This window comes from Podarcis vaucheri, assembly GCF_965113315.1.
Source record: "Podarcis vaucheri genome assembly, chromosome: 1".
Taxonomy (NCBI): Eukaryota; Metazoa; Chordata; class Lepidosauria; order Squamata; family Lacertidae; genus Podarcis; species Podarcis vaucheri.
Genome location: NC_138759.1, coordinates 77,690,683 through 77,715,791, shown reverse-complemented (window position 1 = coordinate 77,715,791; position 25,109 = coordinate 77,690,683). Strand labels below are relative to the sequence as shown.

The 25,109-nt window shown below is 41.7% G+C and overlaps 1 protein-coding gene across 15 annotated transcripts in view; it reads left to right on the top strand.

The window, feature by feature from the left end:
- The window catches only part of BRSK2 (BR serine/threonine kinase 2), a 400,801-nt gene that overhangs the window by 307,337 nt on the left and 68,355 nt on the right, over window positions 1-25,109 (top strand). For all 15 annotated transcript variants that reach the window (XM_082193170.1, XM_082193163.1, XM_082193174.1 and 12 more), the window contains exons 6-12: window positions 7,289-7,322; window positions 9,156-9,224; window positions 11,832-11,978; window positions 17,252-17,283; window positions 18,481-18,645; window positions 21,255-21,352; window positions 24,184-24,334. In XM_082193170.1, coding sequence (XP_082049296.1) covers window positions 7,289-7,322; window positions 9,156-9,224; window positions 11,832-11,978; window positions 17,252-17,283; window positions 18,481-18,645; window positions 21,255-21,352; window positions 24,184-24,334 — 696 coding nt within the window. The remainder of the gene's footprint in view (window positions 1-7,288; window positions 7,323-9,155; window positions 9,225-11,831; window positions 11,979-17,251; window positions 17,284-18,480; window positions 18,646-21,254; window positions 21,353-24,183; window positions 24,335-25,109) is intronic.

The following is a 25,109-nucleotide window of genomic DNA, read 5'->3' as shown; positions in this document are numbered from 1 at the left end:
TGTATACATAGTTGCTCTGGAGCTACACACAATACACTGAATGCACATTATTCTTTTCCCACCCCAAGAATCCTGGGAACTATAGTTTATCCCTCACAGATTTACCGGTAGTTTCTAGCACCCTTCACAAACTACAGTTCTCAGGATTCTTTAGGGGAAATGATGTACTTTAAATGCTTGATGTATTCGCAGCCTGTGTCTATGATATGTATCACTCTCTCTGCTGCAGACAGACACATAAATGCATATTCATGTAAGTGGGGACTGGACTCATTTTAATCTAAGCCAATTCAAGTCCTAGCTATATAATGGCTATATAAAGGTAACTGCCCTTGTAGATGGAAAGGGATTTTGCTTGGGGCTGTGGGATCTTGAAACGGCATGCAAAGGGTCTTCTGACACAAATGCATTGTGCAAATATATACCAAGTATCTCTAACCCCTCTTATGGTATAATTAGTTATAATTTGGTTGTAAAATATATAAAATATAGAAAATTGATGCAACAAGGTCCCGTTAAAATATTCTTTGGCCAGCAAGGCCTGAGATTAACCATCAACAGAGAAGCAAGGTGAGCTAGGAGCCTCAGCTGGACAGCTCTGTGAGGCAAACATTCGCTTAAAAAAGTAAAGACTTGAGCAGGAGAACTTCCCAGAGGCTTGTGCCTCATGTTAATTAGCATTAGAGGTGCTATTTCCCTTCCAATCGCCAAAATTCCTTAGGCCTGGAAATTGTAGAAGTGGTTATTGAGGGTTTTGACATTTTCTCACTTCCTTTTTGCTCATGTTAATCTCCTGGAAATTTAACTCCTCTCCCCCACTCCTTTTTTATTTTCAGTTTGCACAGTTACCACTTCTCCTTTTTTCTTATCATAGCTTGGGTGGGGGAATGAGTCCCCTGATACAAAACAATTGCTACTGGCAGCCAGGCTGATTGGGAAACAAGCTGTAGCACTAAGTCTCTGTGCTGCTTCACACAAAATCCCTCTGCTCAAAGTGAGCAGTAACTATGATGAAGTTGACACGTCTATGTGGTTTGTTTCCACCCTAAACCAAATCCTCAAAGAAGCATTCTCTACAGAATAACAATTATAAAAATGGTGTGGCTGGTGAGAAGTCCTTTACTAACTGTTTTTGTGCAGCAGTGTTTTGCATCAGTGCCTCTGTAGGGAATCCTTGCTCTCATTCAGCGGACTACGAATATATGGGAGAGATGAAATGATTTGTTCCAGTTTTATTCTGATACAGGTGGTGGGGTAGAACTGTACCAAAAGGGGTCATCTGCACCACCTGGCGCCATTCCTCTCCTCTCCTGACATACTGTGAGCAGCTGGTAGACTCCCATGCATCATTCCAAGAGAGGCTTCTGATCAGGGCTCTATTTCTGTGTGTTTTTGTAGGGAAGTCAGCACCTCAGAGGCAGACTCTTGATTTTTTTAAACTGCTGCTGTGTTTGCCTAAGTTCAGATCACTTCAATGAAATTAAATTTGTTATCTGAAACTGTAGCTGCCTTTCCATCCATAGAACCACAGAGTTCTATGGTTGGAACTCTGTACTGACTCCCCACTGCACTCCCACTATATTCCTCATTATGTTCAAGAAGATTGCCTGCTCAAAGGAAACATGGAAACCTTATTTAAGAACATAAGAACAGCCTGCTGGATCAGGCCAACAAATGGGGTCTCCATATAGAAAATCCACCATGCAGATTGCACACTATTTGATTTTCTTTTCTGATGGCTCTGTACCTGGATCCAGCATCCTATTCTCCCAGTGGCCAACCACTTGCCTGTGGGAAACCAGTGAACAGAACATGAAAGAGCACCCTCCCCTCACATGATTTCCAGCTACTGGTATGGTATTCAGAAGCATTGCTGCTTCCAGCTGTGGAGGTATAGCACACCGCTGCTGGAGCTATTCTTCTGCTGCTCTTTTTCATGTGTGAATTGTAAATGTTCACAGAGCAGCAGAGGAATGTACTTGGAAAAGCAGGGGCAAAGTAATCCAGATAGAAATGCACACTGGATCACTTCTGTAGGCATCATACCAAAGTCAAGATGTTCCTCTACTCCCAGGCATTTGATGTGGTGAGATGGTGGCTGTAATTATTTTTAAAGATTATTTTCTCTTATGTTTTGTCTGCTGGGGTTATGTCACTTATTATTTTGTTGTATATTATTGCCTTGTTTTAATTTTTGTGTATTTTGATCTGCTGTAAGATGCCTTGAGACTTTATTTTTAGAAAGAAAGAAGCATTTCAGGAATTTTATAAATGAAACTAATAATAAACGAAACTAATAGGAAAAACAGAAATCATTGCCTGAATTGCAGCACCTTCAGTTCCCCCTACATTACAACTGTCCCTTTAGACATTTCCAAGCAGCCCTTTGCAGATCCAGAGGTCCTCTTTTATATATATATGTAAAGGCCCTGACAATTAGGTACATTGAAGATACATGTTTGCAACTGGAAGGTGTGCTTCAGATTTATCAATAAGTTCTGCATTGTTGTATTTTGGTAGGGTCTCTCCAATTTTTAAATGATCGTATGTTTTGTTTTGTATTTCACCTACCCATCCACCCACATTGACTGTAAGCCACGCAGAGAATTTTATGTTATGGGGTGGCAAGACCACCTATTTAGTACTGCTGGTTTCCCATGTTGACATTTCTTGGACTTCTGAGATGATTCTGTGGAGGTGATCCCATAATAATGTGTGAACCAGATCTAAAATGCTTATTTCCTGAACCCAAAAACTTGCATGTTCCAACTCAGTCTCATGTCCATTAAGTCCTGCTGCTGCTTTTTCTACATGGTGCTTAGAGAATAACTTGCACCTAAATATTAGTAAGACAAAGGAGATGGTGTTGGACTTCTGGAAGAAGAGAGGGGAACCTGCCCCGTTGTATATCGGGGGGGGGGGCTGTGTGGAGAGAGTCTCCTCCTTTAAATTCCTGGGAGTTTACCTTAGTGAGGACTTCACTTGGAAAATCAACATAACTCAGGTGGTCAGAAAGGCCCAACAGAAACTCCATTTCCTCAGGGTCTTGCGAAAGAATAATGTTAAACAACAATTGATGAACTCCTTTTACCGGTCCACAATAGAAAGTGTCCTTTCATACTGTATCACAGTGTGGTATGCTGGCTTGACAGCCACAGACAGAAAGTCTCTACAGTGGGTGGTGAACACAGCACATGATATCATGGGCTGTCCCTTGAGTCTGCTAGATGACATCACAAGGGATCATTGCCTTAGGAGAGCGAAGAAAAATTCTCAGGGATGACTCACACCCCGGCCACCACCTCTTTAATCTTCTACCCTCGGGCAGGAGATATAGAAGTATAATCAGCCGTACCAACAGGCTGAAAAATAGCTTCTATCCGTGGGCTGTTAGGCTGTTGAACGGAAAATAACATAGCGCAATTAACTTGCAAGATTGTGTGTTGTTCGATAAGCACACAGAGTGCAACGAGACTGAGTGTTTGGGGGGGGAGGCTCATTTAATTTCAGTGTACACAGGTTGTACAATGACAATAAACGTATTATTATTATTATTATTATTATTATTATTATTTGGACATGGGAGTTTGGAAGGCATAGTTTACAGCAGAGAAGCTTTAAGCAGTAGGAAGCTGCTTAATCTGTCCCCAGCCTGCCAGGTTTCCTTAGCTGTGCTCTCTACCAGCTACTTTTCTGACCCGTGTCTGGTATGCAGTTCCACCCTGAGAGTTACAGAATGGGACTGTGCCACCAAATCGTAATGCTTCATGTTCAAGCCAAGGCCTGCAGAATGGCATTTCAGAGTCCCATTGCTGTCTACGGAGTTTGCAACTGAGGGAAGACAACCTCCATCTCCCTGCAAAGAAAAAGAAAAACCCTGGAAAACAAGAAACATTCCTAATCCTCATGCCTCTTCCAATGTACCACAACAGAGGCCGCTGGCGAAAACTGCTTCTTGATCTTGCTGAGTGATATTGTTATTGAAGACGCTGTGCAGATTGTAGCGTTACTGCCTGGAGATGCAGCAGAAAAGATGAGGATATGCCTAGGGGGAAGAGGCAGGGATAAAGTTGCTTAGATGCACATGCACTGAATAATTAGTGATAAGAGCCAAAGAAATATTCATGACTTTTTAGGAAGATAAATAGATTTTTGATTAAATTTGGATTTTCTTTTCTAAAGCAGTCAAAGCTGTTTGGTGATTGGCAGCATGGAAACGATTTTCCTGTGCATCCTAGTTGGCCTGAGGAACCCGTTTAGAGCTGTGAGCCAAGATAAAGCTGGAGATATACAGTTGCTGTGAATTGGCAGGAAATTTAGAGAGGATATGCCAAGAGCTCATGTTGCTGTCGCAGCAGTTGAGGTGCAGCTGTTGAGTGGTCAGGTTAGCCTGATTTCTCTTTCCTATTTCTCCCTGACCCCCTGTTTCATCTGTATAGAACATTAGCCACAGCATTTCTTTACTTCACCAGCAATTGAAAACACAAAACCCTTACTTTATTCTGTGTGGTTTAATGACCTTTTAAAACCTCACCTAGAAGATCTAATGACTGGGATCATACCCTTGGTTGAAAGTAATCGATTGCATGCTCCAGCAGGGACAATCCTTGCAGTGGGAGAAAGAATCCATTCATAGTACCATACTAGGTTGGTGGAGCTCAGGCCAGACACAGTGGTTTTGTTGTTAGGGCCCAAAGTAAGAATCATGCAATAATACAATAATACCTGATTGCTTTTGAACATGAGGAATACATTGGCTGTGATGTGCAAGACCCATGAACTGGATCTCCCGTGTCTTTTCTTTTCTAAAAGCTGTGGCAAGGGACAATTTGAATTAGAGCTGCGATCCTGATGGAGGGGAACTCTTCCCCTCATTTCCCTGTCTTAAATTGCTTTCTCCTAAAGGGAATGTTGTTCCCATGGGGGAGAAATACTGTATAAAGGTGCCATATTTCCCCTTCTTCAGTGCTACAGTCCCAATCCAAAATCACACACACACATTATGAGCAATTTGATTTTTTAAAAGTAGTTGGGATCTCTTGTATCTAATTTGGTCCAAACACTCAGTGCCCTATATTTCTGTCCACACATCCTTTTGCCTGTATGAAATAGGAAGTTTCAGATAATTTGAATGTGTTTGTGTTGTTACTATGAAGTGAAGCCCTTCCTTTGGGACATTTCTTCCATAATAGTGATAGGAGGCATTTATGCTATACCAATAACATTCCAGTGAATTTGTGCAAGGATGTGGCACAGAGATACAAGCATAATGGTCTGAAGCTGGCATTATGCACTGTATTATTATTTCATCCCATAAGAATATATGCACAGTAATCACTTCCTGGTAATCTGCCATGTGATGGTAAAAAGAAAAAGTCTTGCTTGAAATCTGCATACATTATTAGAACTGTTTGGATCTCTCTTGCTTTGTCAGGCTGCTTCTAATGAAGGCTATAAAGCAAATGGCTACTGCTATATAATTTCCAGGATGCAAAATTATTACGTGGCAGGTTGGAATGAATAATTGATTTCAGGGAACTGTTTCTCAATTAGTTGCCAGGCAGGGAGCACAGCAGCAGACAGTGGTCTGAGCACATGTTATGTTGGTGGGGGTTGCTGCTGCCGCTGTCCAATTCCCCCCCCTCACTGCTTTGATGGGCCATATGTAGAAATCATGGATCAGCAAGCTCTTTTGACCAGTAAAAACTGGAAGAGCAGAAGAAATAGGCTTAATGATGGCTACGCAATACAATTCAAGAGCACAGCTATGTATTATTTAGAGCAAATATTCTCCAGCTTCCTCTTGGTGAAGAAGAAATTCTTTTAAGGCACTCTGAAGATAAGAAGCATAAAAGAAAGTGTATTGGTTAATGCATACAACAGTGCCATGCTTTGCTTCTGTATCAATCAAACACGTGGCCCAAAGGGAGGCAAATACTTTGGGCAGACAGGCATATAATAGACAGGAATACAGGAGGTAGACTGAAGCAAAGCAAGCCTAAGATCATTAATATACTAGCTAGGTCCTGATGGAAAATCTGCTTGCTTCTCTCAGATATGCAGTGCCCAGACTAAAGGAAAACAGCAGATATGTCAGCTTTATAATAGCCCTTTGGTGTGTTTCTGGCTCCCTGGAGCCAGGATGGTTTGGGGCTGTTCTACAAGTGCCTCAGTGTGAACTACCTGTAGCTCCCTCCTTCAGCCAGAGTCCCCAGTAAAACAGGAAGCTAGTGCTTAATCTGCAGGGCTCCCAGTCTAAGCACCACAGTACCCAACAGTGTCATCTCATGCCATAATATTTTAAGTGGAGGCATTTGAGGGATTTGCTGATGACAGTTTTAGGGACTTGTTCATTTGGATGTGCTCCTAGCTTGTTTTATGAGCAGAAATGAAATCTATTGTCAGAATAGTGAGGTATAATGACTTTTGGTTGATACTGACCTGTCTTTTGGCTATCGTGCTTTTTGGATATATAAATTTTGCCCATTTATTTTAGTACAGTACTTCGCAATACTATTAATATTGTTATGGCCAAAAGCCTTCTAAATAAATGTGTATTAATTCAGCCATTCATTCATATTCAGCTGTGAGTCACTGGCTGACGACATCAGCCAGTTTTAAATGGTTAGTGACAACTTTCCTGTTCTTTCAGCCTATTTTTAATAATCTTACAGCAGCTGGGTGAACTTTAGAATTTCCCTGCTACTGCGTGAATGGTAGAGCTGGCTCTGAAAGCTCATACTTTCAACTACAACTACAACTACAACTACAACTAATCCAGAATGTGGCTGTCACACTGGTGACTGGGAGCAGCTGCTGGGATCATATGACACTGGTCCTAAAGGATCTACATTGGCTCCTAGTACATTTCTGAGCACAATTCAAAGTGTTGGTGCTGACCTTTGAAGCCCTAAATGCCCTTAGCCCTGTATAGCTGAAGGAGCTTCTCCATCCCCATCATTCAGCCCAGACACTGAGGTCCAGCTCCGAGGGCCTTCTGGCGGTTCCCTCAGTGCAAGAAGTGAGGCTACAGGGAAGCAGGCAGAGGGCCTTCTCCACAGTGGTGCCCTCCCTGTGGAATGCCCTCCCATCAGATGTCAAGGAGATAAAGAACTACACCACTTTTAGAGGACATCTGAAGTCAGCCCTGTATCGGGAGGTTTTTATTGTTTGACATTTTATTGTTTTTATATGTGTTGGAAGCCATATTGTTGTTATTATTATTCACATAATAAATAAAAACAAGGAGGAATTCAGTACTCACTGGATCATGTTTTTTTTCTTCCAGATCACCGCATTATGCTTGTCCAGAAGTAATTCGGGTAAGTGAGCTTGAAATCCTTAAAATAATCCTTTTTTCAACAGCAGCAGCAGCAACAACAACAACAAAAACTTATTTCTCTCTTTTATTATTGGGTATCTCTGGATAGCTCTCCACTTGTATTACCAAAGTATTAAATTTTCTCACATTGTCTGGTTATCTGAATAGTACAAGAGGTTTATAAAATTTCAGTACAAGGACATTCATGTGATCACTAACAGCCAGAGCAACAGTCCCCTGTGTTTACTTGGTTTTATTTTCCCATTATAACTATTTTTTTGAGCCGTCTTCTGCCCTGTCAGTTTTCACCTAAGAAAGGTGAAACGTGCTACTCTTGGTGTGTCACCGGACAACAAGGGGATGCTCCTATTGCAGCCCCTAGTGACTTGGTAAACAAAAGGTTCTGGTTCCCACCTGTCAAAATCAGGGGACAATTGTGAATTTAAGCTTCATAAAATCAATAGCAGGGGATTGACAGCTGATGTCATGATCTGGCAAATATGACTAATTCCGAGCCCCATAAAGAACCAACTGGGAGAGAAACAGTTTTTTCATATCCTCAAGGCATCTCTAACATTTCAGGTTTTGTGCTGATTCCTCAGACTTTTTCTTACACATGCCATTCCAATACATTCTCCTTGTCATCCTGTGGATCATAGGCAAGGACAAGGACACACAATACTTCTTAATAAGAGTTCTCCAGACATTTTTCTTCATGTCATGGGGTAACTTTAAAAACAAACAAATGCAGATAGTTGAATTGAAAATTAAAGTTTCCCTCTTTTAATCTGTTTTTTTTTTTTTAAGTACTGCAGCCCTGCCCATCTCTCAACGTTCAAAGGGGTTTGGAGTTCAGTGGCAGTCATAGCACAAGCCCTGACCAGCTCTGACAGCAAACTCGCCTGGCTGCATGAGAGTTCCCAGTGGCTTAGTGTCAGCAGGAGAGCCACTGGCAAATGAAAAGTTAGAAGTTAACTTTAAACTCCCTATTGTGCCTTTTTAACCATGTCATTGTCTGCCCCATAGCAGATGTCACCTATGACATTCAGCCTGTGCAATATAACAACAGGTGTGCACCAGGTGGGTTTGGTTTTGGGGGAATGATTTCACGGGCCAAATTGAGAGACATGCTTTGGCCCATGTGCCAAAGGTTCCTCGCCTACCTTCTGAGGGGTTGACATTGGATTCACAATAACCCTTTCATCCCTTCTCCCTTCTGTGTATGCACAATGTGCACCACAATACCCGAATCCATCCTCTGGAATGGGAGGTATGTGCATAACTTCCTATCCATCTCCGGCCTTCTCTCTCATCTCAGTGGTACATTACTGAAGATCTGTATACATGTCCACCGAACAGGAAAGGGCAAAGCAGCTCTAATGAACCCTAAGGCAATTCCTAAATGGGTGGGCACTATGCCCATGCTAACCTGGCTAGTGCCATATATAGATGCAGTTTGTGAATGTGATATATTTACAGTGACTCAGAGGTCCTTAAACAGGGAGATTAATGTTCTGTGCAGGGTAGAGTGACAGACAGGGAAAGCATAGACTTGAGCAGTATGGTTATGTTAAAATTGTTGTTTACTGTTTTAACATAAGTCCTTTGTTCTTTCAAAAGGTGGTCTTCTCTACTTCTTACCTGCCAAACTGTACTAAATATACCCTATACTCATTGTGTGCAATTAAGCATTTTTTGTAATATATTAGATCTGTGTAATATATTGGTGTGGTTTGGAGAAAAAGAACGTTTCCTCCCACTGAATTCAAGGACACCTGGATAATTATTTATCTAACAACCTTCAGGTTAAATCTCCTATTTCCATATTGTACAGGGGGAGAAATACGATGGGAGAAAAGCAGACGTCTGGAGCTGTGGAGTCATTTTGTTTGCATTGTTAGTGGTGAGTCATTACCTTCACTATATAGGACAACTACTGTATTTTTGCATTTTTGGTCTACTGAATCATAATTTCAAAATGCCATGCTAAAAATGTTGCTGGAGGGCTCAGCACCCCTCTGAACATGTACCTACATATCTGTCATAGGCATGTATTAAGGCTGTGCATCTGGTCTGGACAAATCCCAGATTCTGAACCAAACGGGGCTGATCTGGAATTTGTCCAGAGTGGATCAGTGCAGGCCCAGATCAGTTCAGGGCTTGTTGGCAAAATCAAAAGAAGTCAAAAGCAGTGTGTGTGTACTAGCAAAGGAAATGAGAGAGGTATTCTAAAGGAAGTGTCCAGACTATTGTGGAAAGTTGTCACTCGTATGTAATGGAGACAACGAGGTCATACAAATGGAATCAATAACACTTTCATCACATTCCGTTCATCAAATAGTAGATGAGTAGAGCACCCATTTATTAAAGACTCAGAAAGAAACAAAGTGAAACAAAATTTGAAGATAGCTTCCATAATATGTTTGATCCCTTTCCAGAGAAAGGGACATGTATTAGAAAGAATTATGTCGGTCCAGTTAGAGCATGAAATATAGTTGAAACAAGTTGAGAAAAACAATGTCTGTCAAATTTCCCATTATCTAATCAATATTTCACTGAAATTGGGTTGGATATCTGTGTAATAAGAATAAGAATAATTTTATTATTTATATGCCGCCTCTCTGACTGGGGTGTCCCAGCAACTGTGGGCTGTTCCCAACAAGTTATTAAAAATATGTGTTTTCTTCACTTAGCTGTTAGGGAGAAAGACATGCATTATTCTTTTTTAAAAAAATGCATGCTTAACACGATACACCTGACTTAAATCAGATAATTTCAGACTACTTACTAGCAAATCATATCATCACTAGGTGTAAATTAAGATATATTCTGTAGCACTAGACCTTCCAAATGAAACCTTATGCAACTACATTCAAATGTCAACATTGTTATAATTCATAAAAATAGTTACGGCATTAGGAGCTTTTAGTGGCTTAATAGTCAGAGGGTATCCTTAGATTAATATATTGCTATAAACCTTATGCTATCAAAGGCTTTGTTTTGGAATTCAGCATTACACACTTACATGCAAGGCACCTTTAACTCAGTTTGGGGCCAGATTCAGCAATCCTGTGGATAACATGGGAAATTTGATAACCAATTTTCCCTCAATTTGCTTCTGCTATATTTCATAGCATACTGAAGGCAAGGCTAAGAGGTAACCCAGAGAGATTATTTGATGCGGAATATGTTTTTGAGAAAGCCATTACCATATCACCCAGTGGATTTTATATCTTCATTTTAGGCTAGTGGAGAAACTCATATTCATTGCGGTCTCTGCTCAGCTTGAACACTATGTGATCCAGCTATTTGGTTAGCATCAGGAGCTGATGGTATCCTAGCTCTCTGAGCTGACTATTCTGAATAAAGACCTTTGAAAGAAAACCTTTGTCTTATGCGTGAACATAGGTCATATTCTGGTCAGTCACACTTCCTTCTGACCTCTTGACATTTTGTAAGGTGGAAAAGTCTCCCATGCTAAACAGCCGTCTTTTAGTGTTTGGTGTAAATATGTCCAGAGGAGATTAGAACCAAGGAGCAGATAAACACATCTGCTGCTAGGAGTTTGCCCTGGAGGATTGCCAGCAGATCAAAGCCTTGAGTTGCAACTACAACTAAACAGCTCAGCTGAAGTTAAGCGAATCTTTGTATCTATGGATAATTTTCTTGAAAACCATTCATGCTATGTTCTGTTCCTCATTGACTAATTAATATTCAAGATATTTATCTATGTTCCACCAAGTTTTATTTTCTATGCTGAAAAGGATAAAGGGATATGCTGCTTTCAGAATTGTTCTCTACCCAATCTGTGTTTTGGATCCATTATTTTAGGGCTAAACCACATGTGACAGAATTTGGGTTCTGTTGAGTAGCTAGTGACAGGATTCAACCATTTCTGGCACTACACATTCTTTAGGGCGCTAAGGCCATTCTGACGTGTTCAAGTGCTCTGTTATGACTAAATTAAGTCCAAACAAAGCTGTCCCTTTCTGTTGACATGATCTAGCTTGGCAGAAGTTTACCCTCTCCTACACTACTCACACGAGGATCCCAGTCTAGAGCAGGGACCCCTCTTCTCATATGGACTGCTTATCAGAAAAATACTCTTCAGTTAATAGCCTGCATTGTGACTAACCTCATATGTAGTTTGGGCCCGAAGGTCTCCTCATTTCTCTCCTCTGTTCTGTCATTGCTTGTGTTCAACACCCATTTACCTTTCTTCCTTCCAGTGGCAGAGCTTCATGCTCCGGCACTGGGGGTGGAGAGCAGGCAGGGGCGGAGCGGGGCTAGCACGCGTATTGGGGGCATGGTGTGCCAGCCACAGTGGCCTGGCACGCTGCCTGTAGGGGCATGGCGCCCAGCGCAGGCAGGGCGGGCAGCACGATGGCACCCTACCGGGATCGTGTTGCCGGGGGCAGTACGCTCCCCCCGCACTCCTCTTCCTCTGCCACTGCCACTGCTTCCTTCCTCTACTACTTTTCTCTCTTTTTCCTCTGTCATGCTGTTCCAGGGTGCCCTACCATTTGATGACGATAACTTGCGGCAGCTGCTAGAGAAAGTGAAACGTGGTGTGTTCCATATGCCACATTTCATCCCGCCAGATTGTCAAAATCTTTTGCGGGGGATGATTGAAGTGGATGCCTCGAAACGGCTGACGGTAAGAAGGCATTCACTGTAGATCTCGTGACTTCTGCTTTCCACTCATCACCTCCACTTCTAAAAGTTGTGCGTTTTTATTTAATGTCAGAGCTCTGCACAAACATAAAATTTCATACTGTGGCCACTGATGCTTGGGATGCTGCTGTTGAAATGAGGGTTGGGATGGGATAGGTCTCACAGGGTGGCCATCAAATAGAACATCCTTTTGTTGTACTTTACAAAGGTAAACTGATGGATGTGATAGTAGGAGCTCTAGTGATGGTGCAAGTAAACTGATAATGAGCCTCGTGTTGTTGGGTCTCGTGTTGTTGCAGTTTGGGCTCAGCTTAGAAAAGCAAACAGATTGCAGAGTTTGCCGTTATATGTTTGCCATTACAAAGCCTCCATTTATGAATTTTGGCACCATTGGTATTTGGACCCAGACTTTGTTGCTTGCATATGTCTAGATTTTCTCTCCTGTGTTTTCTGAGAAGTTTCACCTTGGTACTTTTTGCAGAGGAACTGTGTCAGTGTTGCGTGGGAACATTTTGTGTGTATACTATGCTAATATTGTAAGTTTAAATAATTTTGAAAAGCAGGACTTCTAATATAATTTGTGACATTTCTTGCATTTTGGTACGAGCAACATATACGGTATATAGGAGCCGGCAATGATTTAGTAGATAATATTGAGCTCACAGATTCCTTCTGCATGGGAGTATGTATGAAAAAATGTAAATCTGAAACTCCTCTCAGAACTTCATTCTGTTAAAATATTTATAAATCACAACTTGGATCATTGTTTGACTTTTCCACAGAAGACAGCATTCTATTAGGTCAATCTGCATTAAATGAAATGATGATTTAATGACGTGAGCCCCACACCCTCCCAGACACACATCTGCTAGAGGTGGAAACAAAACCCTCACCTCATTGCATAGTAATTGCCAATCTTTCAGTTCCACTTATTATCATTCTAGGTTGCATGCAGCTTAGTGAGCAACTCATAATATCTTAGATCCATCACAATCTAGGTGTTGCTGAGTTCCCTCTGATTTCCCACCTTACTCCAATACACAGATATTATGTGCATATGCTTGTGTTTCAAAGAGCAGTGTGTGTGTTTTGCAAAAAGTCTTGCATCCTGTTGTGCATTCATTTACAACCATTAATTTACATAAACTACTGTCAATTTTCAGTGCTCCATTGTCATTATTGATTCTTGGGTCAATACAAAGCCTGCTATCTAACTGAGGGCTTATCCACACTTACCTTTCCTCTGTTCCTTCCAGGCATGGTCTGCTATTTAAAACATCCTCTTTTTCCTTTTCTTTTTCTTTTTCCTTTTCCTCTGGAGCTATCCCCATGAAAGCCCACGCTTTACAGCTTGATTGGAGCAAATGGCAGTCTGCTGAAAACCCGAATTGATGCTTGTTCCAATTTAGCTTTAAAGAACGAGTTTTCCCAAGGAAAGCTTAGGGCAAAAAAGTGCAACAGTGCAGACATGTGCCTGGAAAGAACAAGGCAAAAAGTAAGTGTGGATAAACCCTGTAGTAATTCAGAGTACCGTATTTTTCGCTCTATAACATGCACCCGACCATAACACGCACGTAGTTTTTAGAGGAGGAAAATCCGTAGGCATGCCACCCATAGGCATTCCCTCCATAACACGCACAGACATTTCCTCTTACTTTCTAGGAGGAAAAAAGTGAGTGTTATGGTGCAAAAAATACGATTTGCCTTCCACAGTGACGGATCACAAGCTCTGTGCGACTTGAGAAGTTGCATATGCTTTTATTTTCATCTCTAATGTGAAGATGAACAATTTTGGGATCTTCCCAAAAAAGCTGCAGAACTATATTCCTTGTTCCCTCCTCTAATATTAAAAATGGAACTTCCACTGTGGGTTTGCCTATAAAGCTTGTTTTTATAATGCATAATGGGGCCATGTGATATGGCAGGGGTAGCCAGCATTCCACCCTGCAGAAGTTGGACTCCCATAACCCTCAATCAGCATGGCCGATAGTATTGGATTTTGGAAGCTGTAATTTGACAATATCTGGGCTACACTTCCTCTGATATATGGAAATGGGATTTTTAAAGCTTCTTTCCAAAATGGCATTAAACGTAGCAAGCAGTAGTTAGAACAGAGAGGAAAACCTCTTGGGGAAGCCTGTTAAATGCCTTTGTCACTTAAACACATTTAAATACCATGTTTTAAATGACGGTAGAAGGAGTGAGATTAACTCCCACTGTGGATCACCTTCTCTAGCTCTGCAGAGCAAAAAGCCTACCGTCTACTCCTTGTCAAAACCAATTGCCCTCCTGTAACCCTTCCTTGTCACTTTAAAGTAGATGAAAAGTAACAAAGCATAAATTAATTACGCCATCTTTTTAAAAAAAGAAAACTAAAAGGCAGTGGACATGTTGGCAGCAGCAAGCAAGGAATGTATGATATCATCATAATATTTCAATGCAATTAAATTGGAATAAGAATAGAAACTGATTTTATAGCACATATTCCATATCCCCAAACAGAAAAACTGAAAATGGTTTCTGAGTGAGATTTTTAGAAACTAGCACTACGGCTGCATTTTTAAGGCTAGTTTCTGACCAAGTCCTCTTTAGCCCTACATTGTTTGGCTTGAAGTGGCAAGAGCAAAAGAAACACAACAGACTTCCATTTGATATCCTTATATGAAGGGTCAAATTGTCTCAGTCTTGGCTGCAGCCATGACCTTGCAGGCTCTTCTGACTTGGGAAATACTGAAAATGCATCTGGCTTGAAAACTGTCACCTTAGCAATTGTAATGTATCTTCAGAATTGACCCAAGAAGGCATTGGCCTTGCAATGGACAGAGAAGGCAGTTCCCACCTCAGCAAATGGAGCCCAGAAATGCTGGTTCTCCTCTCCCCATAACCTCTGTGTGTTCCAGCATGAGAGAAAGAAGAGTGTGCCAGTGTCAGGTGTCTCTCTGTGTTAGGTATGTTATGTGACGTATGTGTGTTAAAGGAGTGTGCTTGTTTGTATATCTGGCCCTCCTTAGCTGCCCTTCCTTCTTCCTCACTAGCTCCAATGCATGATAGCTGCAACTATAGGAAGGCTTCAGAATGAAGCCAACATGGACATGCCTTAGCCTTTTCATCTGTACCAAGGGCCACCAACATTTTTTTGGACCAGGGGACACATTCTGATTTTTGAGAGAGTGCTGGGGGTGCCCACCACAAAATGACTGCCATTGGGGGGTGGGCATGGCATAACACAAAATTAGAGGGAGCACCGTCATGGTGAAGCTCTTTCCATTGTTGAATTTCCATACAAGAAAAGGCTTTACCTGTTGAATATCTGTCTAGAAACTAAGGCAGAAGTAGGAAATGTGCATTAAGGGGGAAGGGGAAACAACAGCTCTTTACAACCCTAGAGATTACTTTTTACCTATGATCCATTTGCACAAACTGTTTAATTAGGCTGGTGGGTTATACTGGTTTCTGAACACACAAAAGGGCTACTTGACTCATGTGGCTTAGGGCTGCATGGGCCTATGCTACTGATTGGTAAAGTGCTTGGGAGAGGGGAGGCAGGCTGAAGTTGTCAAGCCAGAGACTTGGAATGTAGCTGGCTGTTCCATTACTCTAGAGGCGACCACTGTAAGACTGTGGGAAGCCCACACCCCTGGTCCTAGGGGATCCGTAAGTGGGTGTTGGAAGCAGAGAGAATGAATTAGGGTGGGTTCCCCAAGGCCACTAACCAGCCTTACAGGATCGGTGCTGTAGCTGGGGACCACTCTACCATTACAGTTGCCTTACTCTCCCTAACACTAAAACTCTAGCTTTTACAAGGTGAGCTAGTTTGGAGCAGCAAGCCTAACTTTTCCCTTTACTATCGAAATAGAGGAAACTTAAGATTTTCTTACCCACTTTCAAATTTTACTGTTCAGAATTCTGTTCCTTGTGCTTTTGATTTTGGTAAACCCCTGTCACAGTCACACCAAATAAGCTGCCTCATTAAAACAAAAAAGAAGTCTGTTTGGAGCATTCCAATATGATTGTTATATAATGTACAGAAGCCCCTGATTCCCCTGCTTCTCTCGGCCTCAAAGCAGTCTTCCCTCAGCCTGTTGTGTTCCTTCACGTAGCCATGCACATGTTTTGGCTCTCCAGTTCTCATTAGTCTGGAAATGAAGTGGAAAGTAATGAGAGCAGGACAGCTGCCTCAGTTCTTCCTGGCCAGTTTTAATGGGCCTCTGATCCCTTGCTTCAGCCAATGGGGTTTCTAAGTCATTCCAGTTCTCTGCCCTTCTGTAGGTCACACATAGTTTCAGCCCCTATGCATACTGCACACTTGTGAGCTCAGCAGTTTGATTTGAGGCACATTCACTTGGAATCGTCATCCAGCAAACGCTCTCTTCTGTTAGCCAGCTGTTAGTTTGAATAGCACTGGATGAGGCAGAGCAAGAATTATGTTTCTGTGGCCTTCATGATTAAAAGTAATTTTGCATATCGTGTTTGGTTGATTTTGATGCTGTAAGAATATATCCACATGTGACTTCTGCACATGGTCTACAACTCCTGCTGCAGTTCTATTTAGCACAGTTTGTTTAGAATTGAAGACTTTAGCCCCACAGTATTTCAGTCCTTGGACTCACTGGGTTCTCATTCGGTCTTTGCCTCTGTGTCTTTAATAAAGCCATGAATCTCATGCAAGCTCTGGCATATCTTTCCCTTCCTCAGCCTTCAGTGAACAGAGGTACAAGGGCAAGAAAAATTACACCATGATGCAGAGCAATAGGCCAGAACTGTGTTGTGCACCCTTGAAGAAAATAGGGGGGATGGAGAAGAGATGTGGGGAATGGAGTCAGGCAAGCTACCAGCCTTCTTGGTGTGACATGTAACATGATATCTCCAAATGATGCCAATTTTTGAAAAATTGGTTCCTGTAACCTAGATGATTTGACTGAGAAATGTTTGGTGCTGAGGTTCTAGGCTTGTCACTTAAAAACATCCCCCCCCCCTTTGCATGCAATCCAGACCAATTTCTGGTAGTAAGCTTTGTCCTGCAGCTATTTTCACCTGTAATATGTTGCAGCTTGAGGATGAGGGGCAACTGGCACAGGTGTGTATAAAAAGAATGATTAGTGCAGTCACAGCATCCTGCCATAGGAATTGAGACAGGGACTCTTCTGTAGAGATAACACCTCTGGTGCTCTGACCAAATTGCAATGCTCAATAGCATAACGTATGTACCTGTTATTTTGAGTTTACTCATTTCTTTTGTTTACTCTTTTCTTGTAGCTAGAACACATTCAGAAGCACATATGGTATATGTAAGTAACTTTTTGTTGATATTTGGAAAGACATATTAAAGTCACTGCTTTTCAGGGAAGCTAGAAAATTGTACATAGCTTCTGCACCATGTCTGCATTGTGGGCAACCATGAGCTCAGCAGAAAAAAACAGAGGCCCACCATTGTCCGTGCTCACTGATTAGATTAGTACTGTTAGAGATTCCTGTGCACGCTACACTATTTTGGATGTACCTGAATACAATCCATCATAAGATCCCTTTTTAAAATCACAGGGGAAATATATGGGTTTCTTTCCGGCATTCATGGGTGCTCAAAACATATCTGAAGCATCCCTGACCTAGATGGTTAAGTCCAGTCAAATTTGACTATGGGATGTGGTGCTCATCTCGCTTTAGGCCAAGGGAGCCAGCATTTGTCCGCAGACAGTTTTCCGAGTCATGTGGCCAGTATGACTAAACTGCTTCTGGAACAACAGGACACAGTGACAAGTGCCAGAGCACATGGGAACACTGTTTACCTGCAAACAAAAGTCTTTCCCAGTCACACCCAGGCTGCCTATACCTGAAAAATGGGCCTTATTTTTATTACATCAGTATCTGTTAGTGTGAATGTGTGTGTACCTGCTGTTGCCATGACTGATAGCAGTGGCAACATTCAGGAGATAAAACGGGTCAGCTAGACTGAAATGTTATGACACATCAAGTACAGGAATGACAGCTGACAGCTGAACAAGATATTGCACTTGGGTTCCACTCGTAATATAGATAGGGAATTCTGCTTCCTAGAGTACTTATGAATAAGATTTTGTTTTGTATTAAATTAAAGTGGCAGTATGCTAAAAATAGAAATCCCTTAAAACAGGTTGGTAACTGTGATTCTTGAATGCACGTTCCTGGGGATCTTCATTGCTCATAGTAAATATTTTACCTAGATGCTTGCTCAATCTGTGCTGCTAAAAATCCATGTCTTGCAACTATCCTTCATAGCTTAACCCACAGTTGCATATTTACTTGAAAATGCATTTACTGGAATGAATGGGACTTATTTCCATGTATGAAGTTACTATTCAGTGGATCTGCAAGGTATTCATGGTATTAATATCCTTTTAAATTTTGAAGATAGAGGAAGTCTGTTCTTAGGAAGACAGATGGCTTTTTATAGCCTTGTTATTAAAATGCTACCATGTTTTATTTTTTCTCTATTTCCTTTTCTGCAGAGGGGGTAAGAATGAGCCAGAACCAGAACAACCAATTCCTCGAAAGGTGCAGATTCGCTCTCTCCCTTCCTTGGAGGACATTGATCCTGATGTTTTAGAGAGCATGCACTCATTAGGTTGCTTTCGTGACAGAAATAAACTCTTACAGGACCTGCTAACAGAAGAGTAAGCATTCAGTGTTTGCTTAACATAGGCTTGATGGGTATATGGGAACAGTCACCAAAAACCATGGAAGGCATGATTTATTTAGCTATTGCAGGTTTCTGTTAAAAGGCAAACTTTGCTACATGCAGCATTTCTTTTCCCTGCAGCAGCCATGGAAGATCTTCTTTTCTACTCATCTGTTAAATAGGCTCTGTGACATAATGTTACCCTGGTGCATGGGCCATGTATAGTAAGATGAGCCAATAATAATTTTTCAGCAGATTGAGATGTAAAAGAACTTCCTTGTGATAAATCAGACTTGCCACCCACCCAGTTCAGTGTTATCTATATTATCTATCTATCTATCTATCTATCTATATCAAGAGGAATCTCTTGAGGGTTACTAGGAGCTGATGCAATTCTGGCAGATACTGCTAAAACTACTACCAGTAGTAGTAATAATAATATTCAACATCAGTATACCACTTGGACTACTGTAATGCGCTCTGCGTGGGGCTACCTTCGAAGGTGACCCGGAAACTACAACTAATCCAGAATGCAGCACCTAGACTGGTGACTGGGAGTGGCTGCTGAGACCATATAACACTGGTCCTGAAAGACCTACGTGGCTCCCAGTATGTTTCCAAGCACAATTCAAAGTGTTGGTGCTGACCTTTAAAGCCCTAAATGGCTTTGGTCCTGTATACCTGAAGGAGCGTCACCACCCCCATTGTTCAGCCCGGACACTGAGATCCAGCGCCGAGGGCCTTGTGGCAGTTCCCTCACTGTGAGAAGTGAGATTACAGGGAACCAGGCAGAGGGCCTTCTCCGTATTGGCGCCTGTCTTGTGGAACACCCTCCCATCAGATGTCAAGGAAATAAACAACTATCTGACTTTTAGAAGGCATCTGAAAGCAGCCCTGTTTAGGGAAGTTTTTAATGTTTGATCTTTTATCATGTTTTTAGTATTCTGTTGGGAGCTGCCCAGAGTGGCTGGGGAAACCCAGCCAGATGGGCGGGGTATAAATAATAAAGTAGTAGTAGTAGTAGTAGTAGTAGTAGTAATTATTATTATTATTATTATTATTATTATTATTATTATTATTAATTGTACAAAGTACTTCATATGCATTATTTAGTTGTAGTACAACAATCCTGTAGGGTAAGGTAAAGGTAAAGGTACCCCTGCCCGAACGGGCCAGTCTTGCCAGACTCTGGGGTTTGTGCGCCCATCTCACATCTATTGGCCGGGGGCCAGCGCTGTCCGGAGACACCTCCGGGTCACGTGGCCAGCGTGACAACGCTGCTCTGGCGAGCCAGCGCAGCACACGGAACGCCGTTTACCTTCCCGCTGGTAAGCGGTACCTATTTATCTACTTGCACCCGAGGGTGCTTTCGAACTGCTAGGTGGGCAGGCGCTGGGACCGAGCAGCGGGAGCGCACCCCGCCGCGGGGATTCGAACCGCCGACCTTTCAATCGGCAAGCCCTAGGCGCTGAGGCTTTAGCCCACAGCGCCACCCGCGTCCCTAAGGGTAGCTCAGTATAATTATCTCCCATCTTGCAGGTGGTGGGAAGTGAGGGGCTGAAGCTGACAAACAGTGATCTATCTAAGGCCACCTAGTGAGTTCACAGCAGAAGCAAGATTCAAATGAGGGCCTTCTTGATTCATAGCTCAGCCTCTTATTTATTTATTCGGACTATTTTTTACCTTGGCTACTAACCAAAGTTATTGAGACAGCTCCTGATATTTTTTAAAATACAGTAAAATAGACAAGAGTTGCCCCCTCATAATCGCAGAAAAGCATATAGACACTTCCTCTGGCTCAGGAATGGTCGCCAGAGCAACTGAATGTTCAGTCCATCACAAGTCAAGGGTTCCTCACAGGCCAGGGATGCTGCTGCCTCTCATAGCTTCTGGCTCTGGTGGCAGAGGCAGAACACGCTTGGAAACCAAAGTTGTAAGAAGCCCCCATGATTGCTCTACCAGTGGCCTGATGCAATCCTTTTAAAGCTGTACCACTTCAGATACAGAGGGGAGGGTTATATGCTTGAATACTCCTCCATGTAAAAACCAAACCAAAATGTGTCCCTGCACATGGAAATGTGTCTTCCTTATTTGCTTCTTTTCCACGTGAAGAGAGTGTTTTACATGTAGCAAGACATTTATTTATTTATAAATGTATCCATATCCCTCATATTCTGTCCCCCAAAGGATTCAATTACTAAGTTCCACCTCCATTGTCGAGGGCAGTATAAATTTCAGCTTCTGGGAATCACAAGTCATTGGAGTGCTGTTGCGCACTGGTTCTGCACATGGACTTCCCATGGACATCTGGTTGGTCACTGTCAGAACAGGTTGCTGGGCTAGATGGGCCTTTGGTCTGATCCAGCAGGGCTCCTTTAATATTCTTATGACCTGAGAGCATCGTATTAAAACTGTCAACCATAAAAACAATTCAGAAGGTAACAGTTCTTTTTCAAGGAGTAGCTATTCATGCAGGTAAGTCCATTCAGTAATGTCTGCACCAGCTCTTTCTTCCATCATTTAAGATATCATAAATGAAGTTAATATTCTGCAAAAAGCTGGAAATTTTTATTGGATGATGATGGTGTATTGTTGTTTTTCCAGAGAAAACCAAGAGAAAATGATTTATTTTCTTCTCCTTGATCGGAAAGAGAGATATCCTAGTCATGAGGATGAGGATCTTCCTCCTAGAAATGAAATAGGTATACCTGGAAACAAATCTGTGTCTCTAGAGTGGGTCCCTCTTTTGGTGTTGCTCTTACTGGAGGGACTGGCCACATCTTACCAAGTGTTATAGCATGTTACATAATATTCAGTCTATTTGAGAAGCTCCTTGCATTTTCAGAAAGTCTCGTATAGATACAGACCTACCTGCACCTGAAAGGCTTTAAAATGAACTTCAGTAGAGGTGACCGCATCTCAGTTTATGCATCTCCTTGCATGGCTAGAGTTTCCCCCTACCACTGAAATAAAAGCTGGTGTGGGTGGGAGCTCCATGTGTGCATCGGACTGAACTTGGAGCTTCATACTGAAGTCACAGTCAGCAGTCCTTGATCACTTCACTTGAAACATGTTCTTAGCTATGTATGCACATAAAGCAGAAAGGAAGCATTTCCAGTGAATCCAGTGGATTTAAATAATATGGATGCAGCATACTTGCTCTCTTACTATATCTCACATAATGCTTATAGAAAAATATGGGAGAGTCTTTTCTGATGTGCTGTTTCTGACTTCTTAAGGTATACTCCCTAGACAATAAATTATACATATAGGGGAGTTTCTTAAAGTAAGCTCCATAGACAACAAATTGATTTGGCTAAATGCTTTGGCACAAAAGATAATTCTGCTACTTATTATTTAAGTGGTTGAATTTTGACTTCCTGCACAGACAAGTGCAATTTTATGCCTCAGTTGTGCATCTGAGGTAGGCTTTCCTCCTTCTCTTTGCATGCCACAGATGTATCATAACATTTGTTTCATGCACTAATGCAAACTATTGTCTGGATTTTTCTGTGCAGGAAGAAAAATGTCTTCCCTGAATGTGTTAACATTATCTCTGAGCTGCATATATCTGTGTGATGTGTCATCATATTTTAGAATTCATGTGCATTATTATTCAAGTGTTAGTTGTGCTTCCTTTCCCAAGGGAAGCATGGTGGATAAGTTTAGCTCTTTGCTCCTAGCAATATCTCTGGCAATGCAGAGCAAGGTTTAATTGAGAGCAATCATGCTTCTGATGAATATCTCATCATTAGCCATTAACTGTGGCCTCAAACAAAGAGATGAGAGGAAAGGATCAGGGAAGTAGTGATGGTGTAATAATAGTTGCTTGGAGATGTTACTTACTTCAAAGATGCATGCCATGCAGAATAAGTGTTCATCTGTCTAGGTGCACATGGGCAAGTTTGAGAAACCTTAGAGCAATAGTTCAGGCTTTGGAATTCTAGCTGATGCTAAATGAATGATTCAACTCTGGTAGTCTGTTTTTTTTTTGTTTTTTTAACTTTCCTCTTTTTGATCCTGTGCATGTGTGTGGTTCCCTTCTCTCAGAAGTATGTTTTCTTCCTCTCTATTGAACCAAAATTTCTCCTGCAATGTAGTCTGACATTATTCCACAGTTTCACAAAGCACACAGATATCTCTCTATACAAGCCACTGCAGATTTATGAGAATAGAAAGCAGCATTTCTTCTTTTTAAAACTTTGCTCTAGCAGCCCTACTGTCAAGAACAAACTCATCAGCACACATGCAAGAATGCTTATTTGTTTCCATTCTGCCTGGCTGTAACATTGTTTTGGTTCCTTGGGGAAGAGGGATGATGATATGAAAGGTCACATAAATCAAGACGTGAGGGTATAAAATATGGTATAGTTGAAAACCCCTGTTTTGTCAGAGGGCAGTAGTTTCTTCAGTGCAAAACGAGAGTTTTTAACACACACAACATATTGAAAAGGCAAGTTGCTGGAGAACTGGGGCAGAACACTGTTGGACCATTCCTGAGTGTTTCATAGGCTAAAAGTGGCAGATTCCTATACAGTATCCTCCAGTAAATGCCAGACTCCATGTTTGCTATTTTTTTATTACAAGACCCATTGGCAGTAAATGTTAGTTTAATACTGCAAGTTTAGTCTATCTTGCTTGCCCTTCTAAGATGCCTTCATTTAACTTTTAAGTAGCTGCTTACAGGCAAATATAAAACCTTCTTACCTAAAATGTCTCTACATCTGGAATATTGTAGTCTCCATTTCAGTGACTGCTGCTATTTGTCTGGAATATTGTAATCTCCATTTCAGTGACTGCTACCTTGGCCTGGTTAGCACGTAAAGCTAAACCAAAGATTAAAATTAACTATGGCTTAATGCAAGCGAGCAGCAAGCTTGCTTTGTTCATCTCCCGCTTCTGCTGTGCTACTGGGAAGCAAGCCAGGGTCTGGCTTACTATGATGCCTGAACCAGAACTCATTGCTTCCTCCAAACAAGCAGTAAGCCAAGAGCAAAGCATGGTTTCTGTGCATGGTTTGTTTGGAGAGAAATAAATCACAAGCCTGGATTCAGACTTAAACAGACTCTGGTTTGTTCCCAGCAGCAAGGCAAGAGCAGTGTGGAGGAGTGAAGTGAGCATTCTTATCATTCCAGCTTACCCACCTTAAACCATAATTTATTTTAACGGTGTTTTAACCTTATGTGCAAGTGGGAGAAGTTTGTTTTTCATTTCACCATCCAGATAATCACAGCTCTGTTTTTTACTTGTTTACTTACATTTGTTGAAGATCATTTTTGAAAAGCTGTTGAGAGATACTCATGGTTTCCATTCTGAATGGAAACTCATAGTTGAGAGATATTCATGGAGTGAAGAGGGGTTTTTCATGTGTGATATTGTACAGAGGAGTCTTAATGTTTCAGTTTTCCACTGGGCCCCCCTATTTTTGCAGTTTCTAAATATGGTGTGGGTATTTCCTGGGAAGCAAAGTATTTTGAGCCGGGGGCATCTGAGGTGTGTTCAGCCATGCTGACTGCATTATCTCTGCATAAAGACCCCCCCAGAAAGCGTGTGGACTCTCCAATGCTGAACAGACATGGGAAGCGGAGGCCAGAAAGGAAGTCAATGGAGGTCCTGAGTGTGACAGATGGAGGATCCCCGGTTCCAGCTCGCAGAGCGATTGAAATGGCACAGCATGGACAGAGGTAGGTGGTCCCCAAAGCCAAAAGTCAGGAAGTCTGTGCCATCAGAGTTTCGGAAGCCATCTCAGCTGGCACCATAATGTTTATCCAGGTGAAGGAGCATCAGTCTAGGTTTTCTCACAGTAGCCTGTGCAGAAATCTGTAAGGAAGATTACTTAATTACTTAATTACTCTACTTACTGTTGCTTTTTAAAAAATTATATGTATACTTTTTTACTCCTTTGCATCCAGCATTTCAGAGCAGTGCTGGGGGGAGGGAATAATTACCAATAGAAGCTTGCATAGGCTAAAGATAAATAAAAGTGTCACCATAGCCTCTGGTCTCATCCAAAAATGTGTGCATGTTTCTTACCTGAAAATCTATTATTTCCGATCTCTGTCTGAAGAAACATGGCAGCCATGGTGTTGCAGTGAGCAGCAGACAGCCATAAATAAATAAATAAATAAATAAATAAATAAATAAATAAATAACTGTGTTCCCAGAAGGCATAAGCTCAGTGAACATCTTTGGGGTCTTCTGGTTATATTTTGAATGGGACTGAAAGTCTAAAGGCTGAAGAGATGAAAGGAAATCCCCATGTGTGTTAAAACTATATAGAAATGTACTAAAGAACTCTGTACATCTAGCTTAATTTAATTTTTCCAACACAGACCTGTGCCTCAGTTGTTAGCAGTTATCCTCCCCAACTTTAGCTGATGTCCAGTCGCCAAGTAGAAAACACAAGAGGGCCTGTAGTCCAGTGCAGTTAAACCTCTAGTGTGTGCAAAGAGCAGTTTG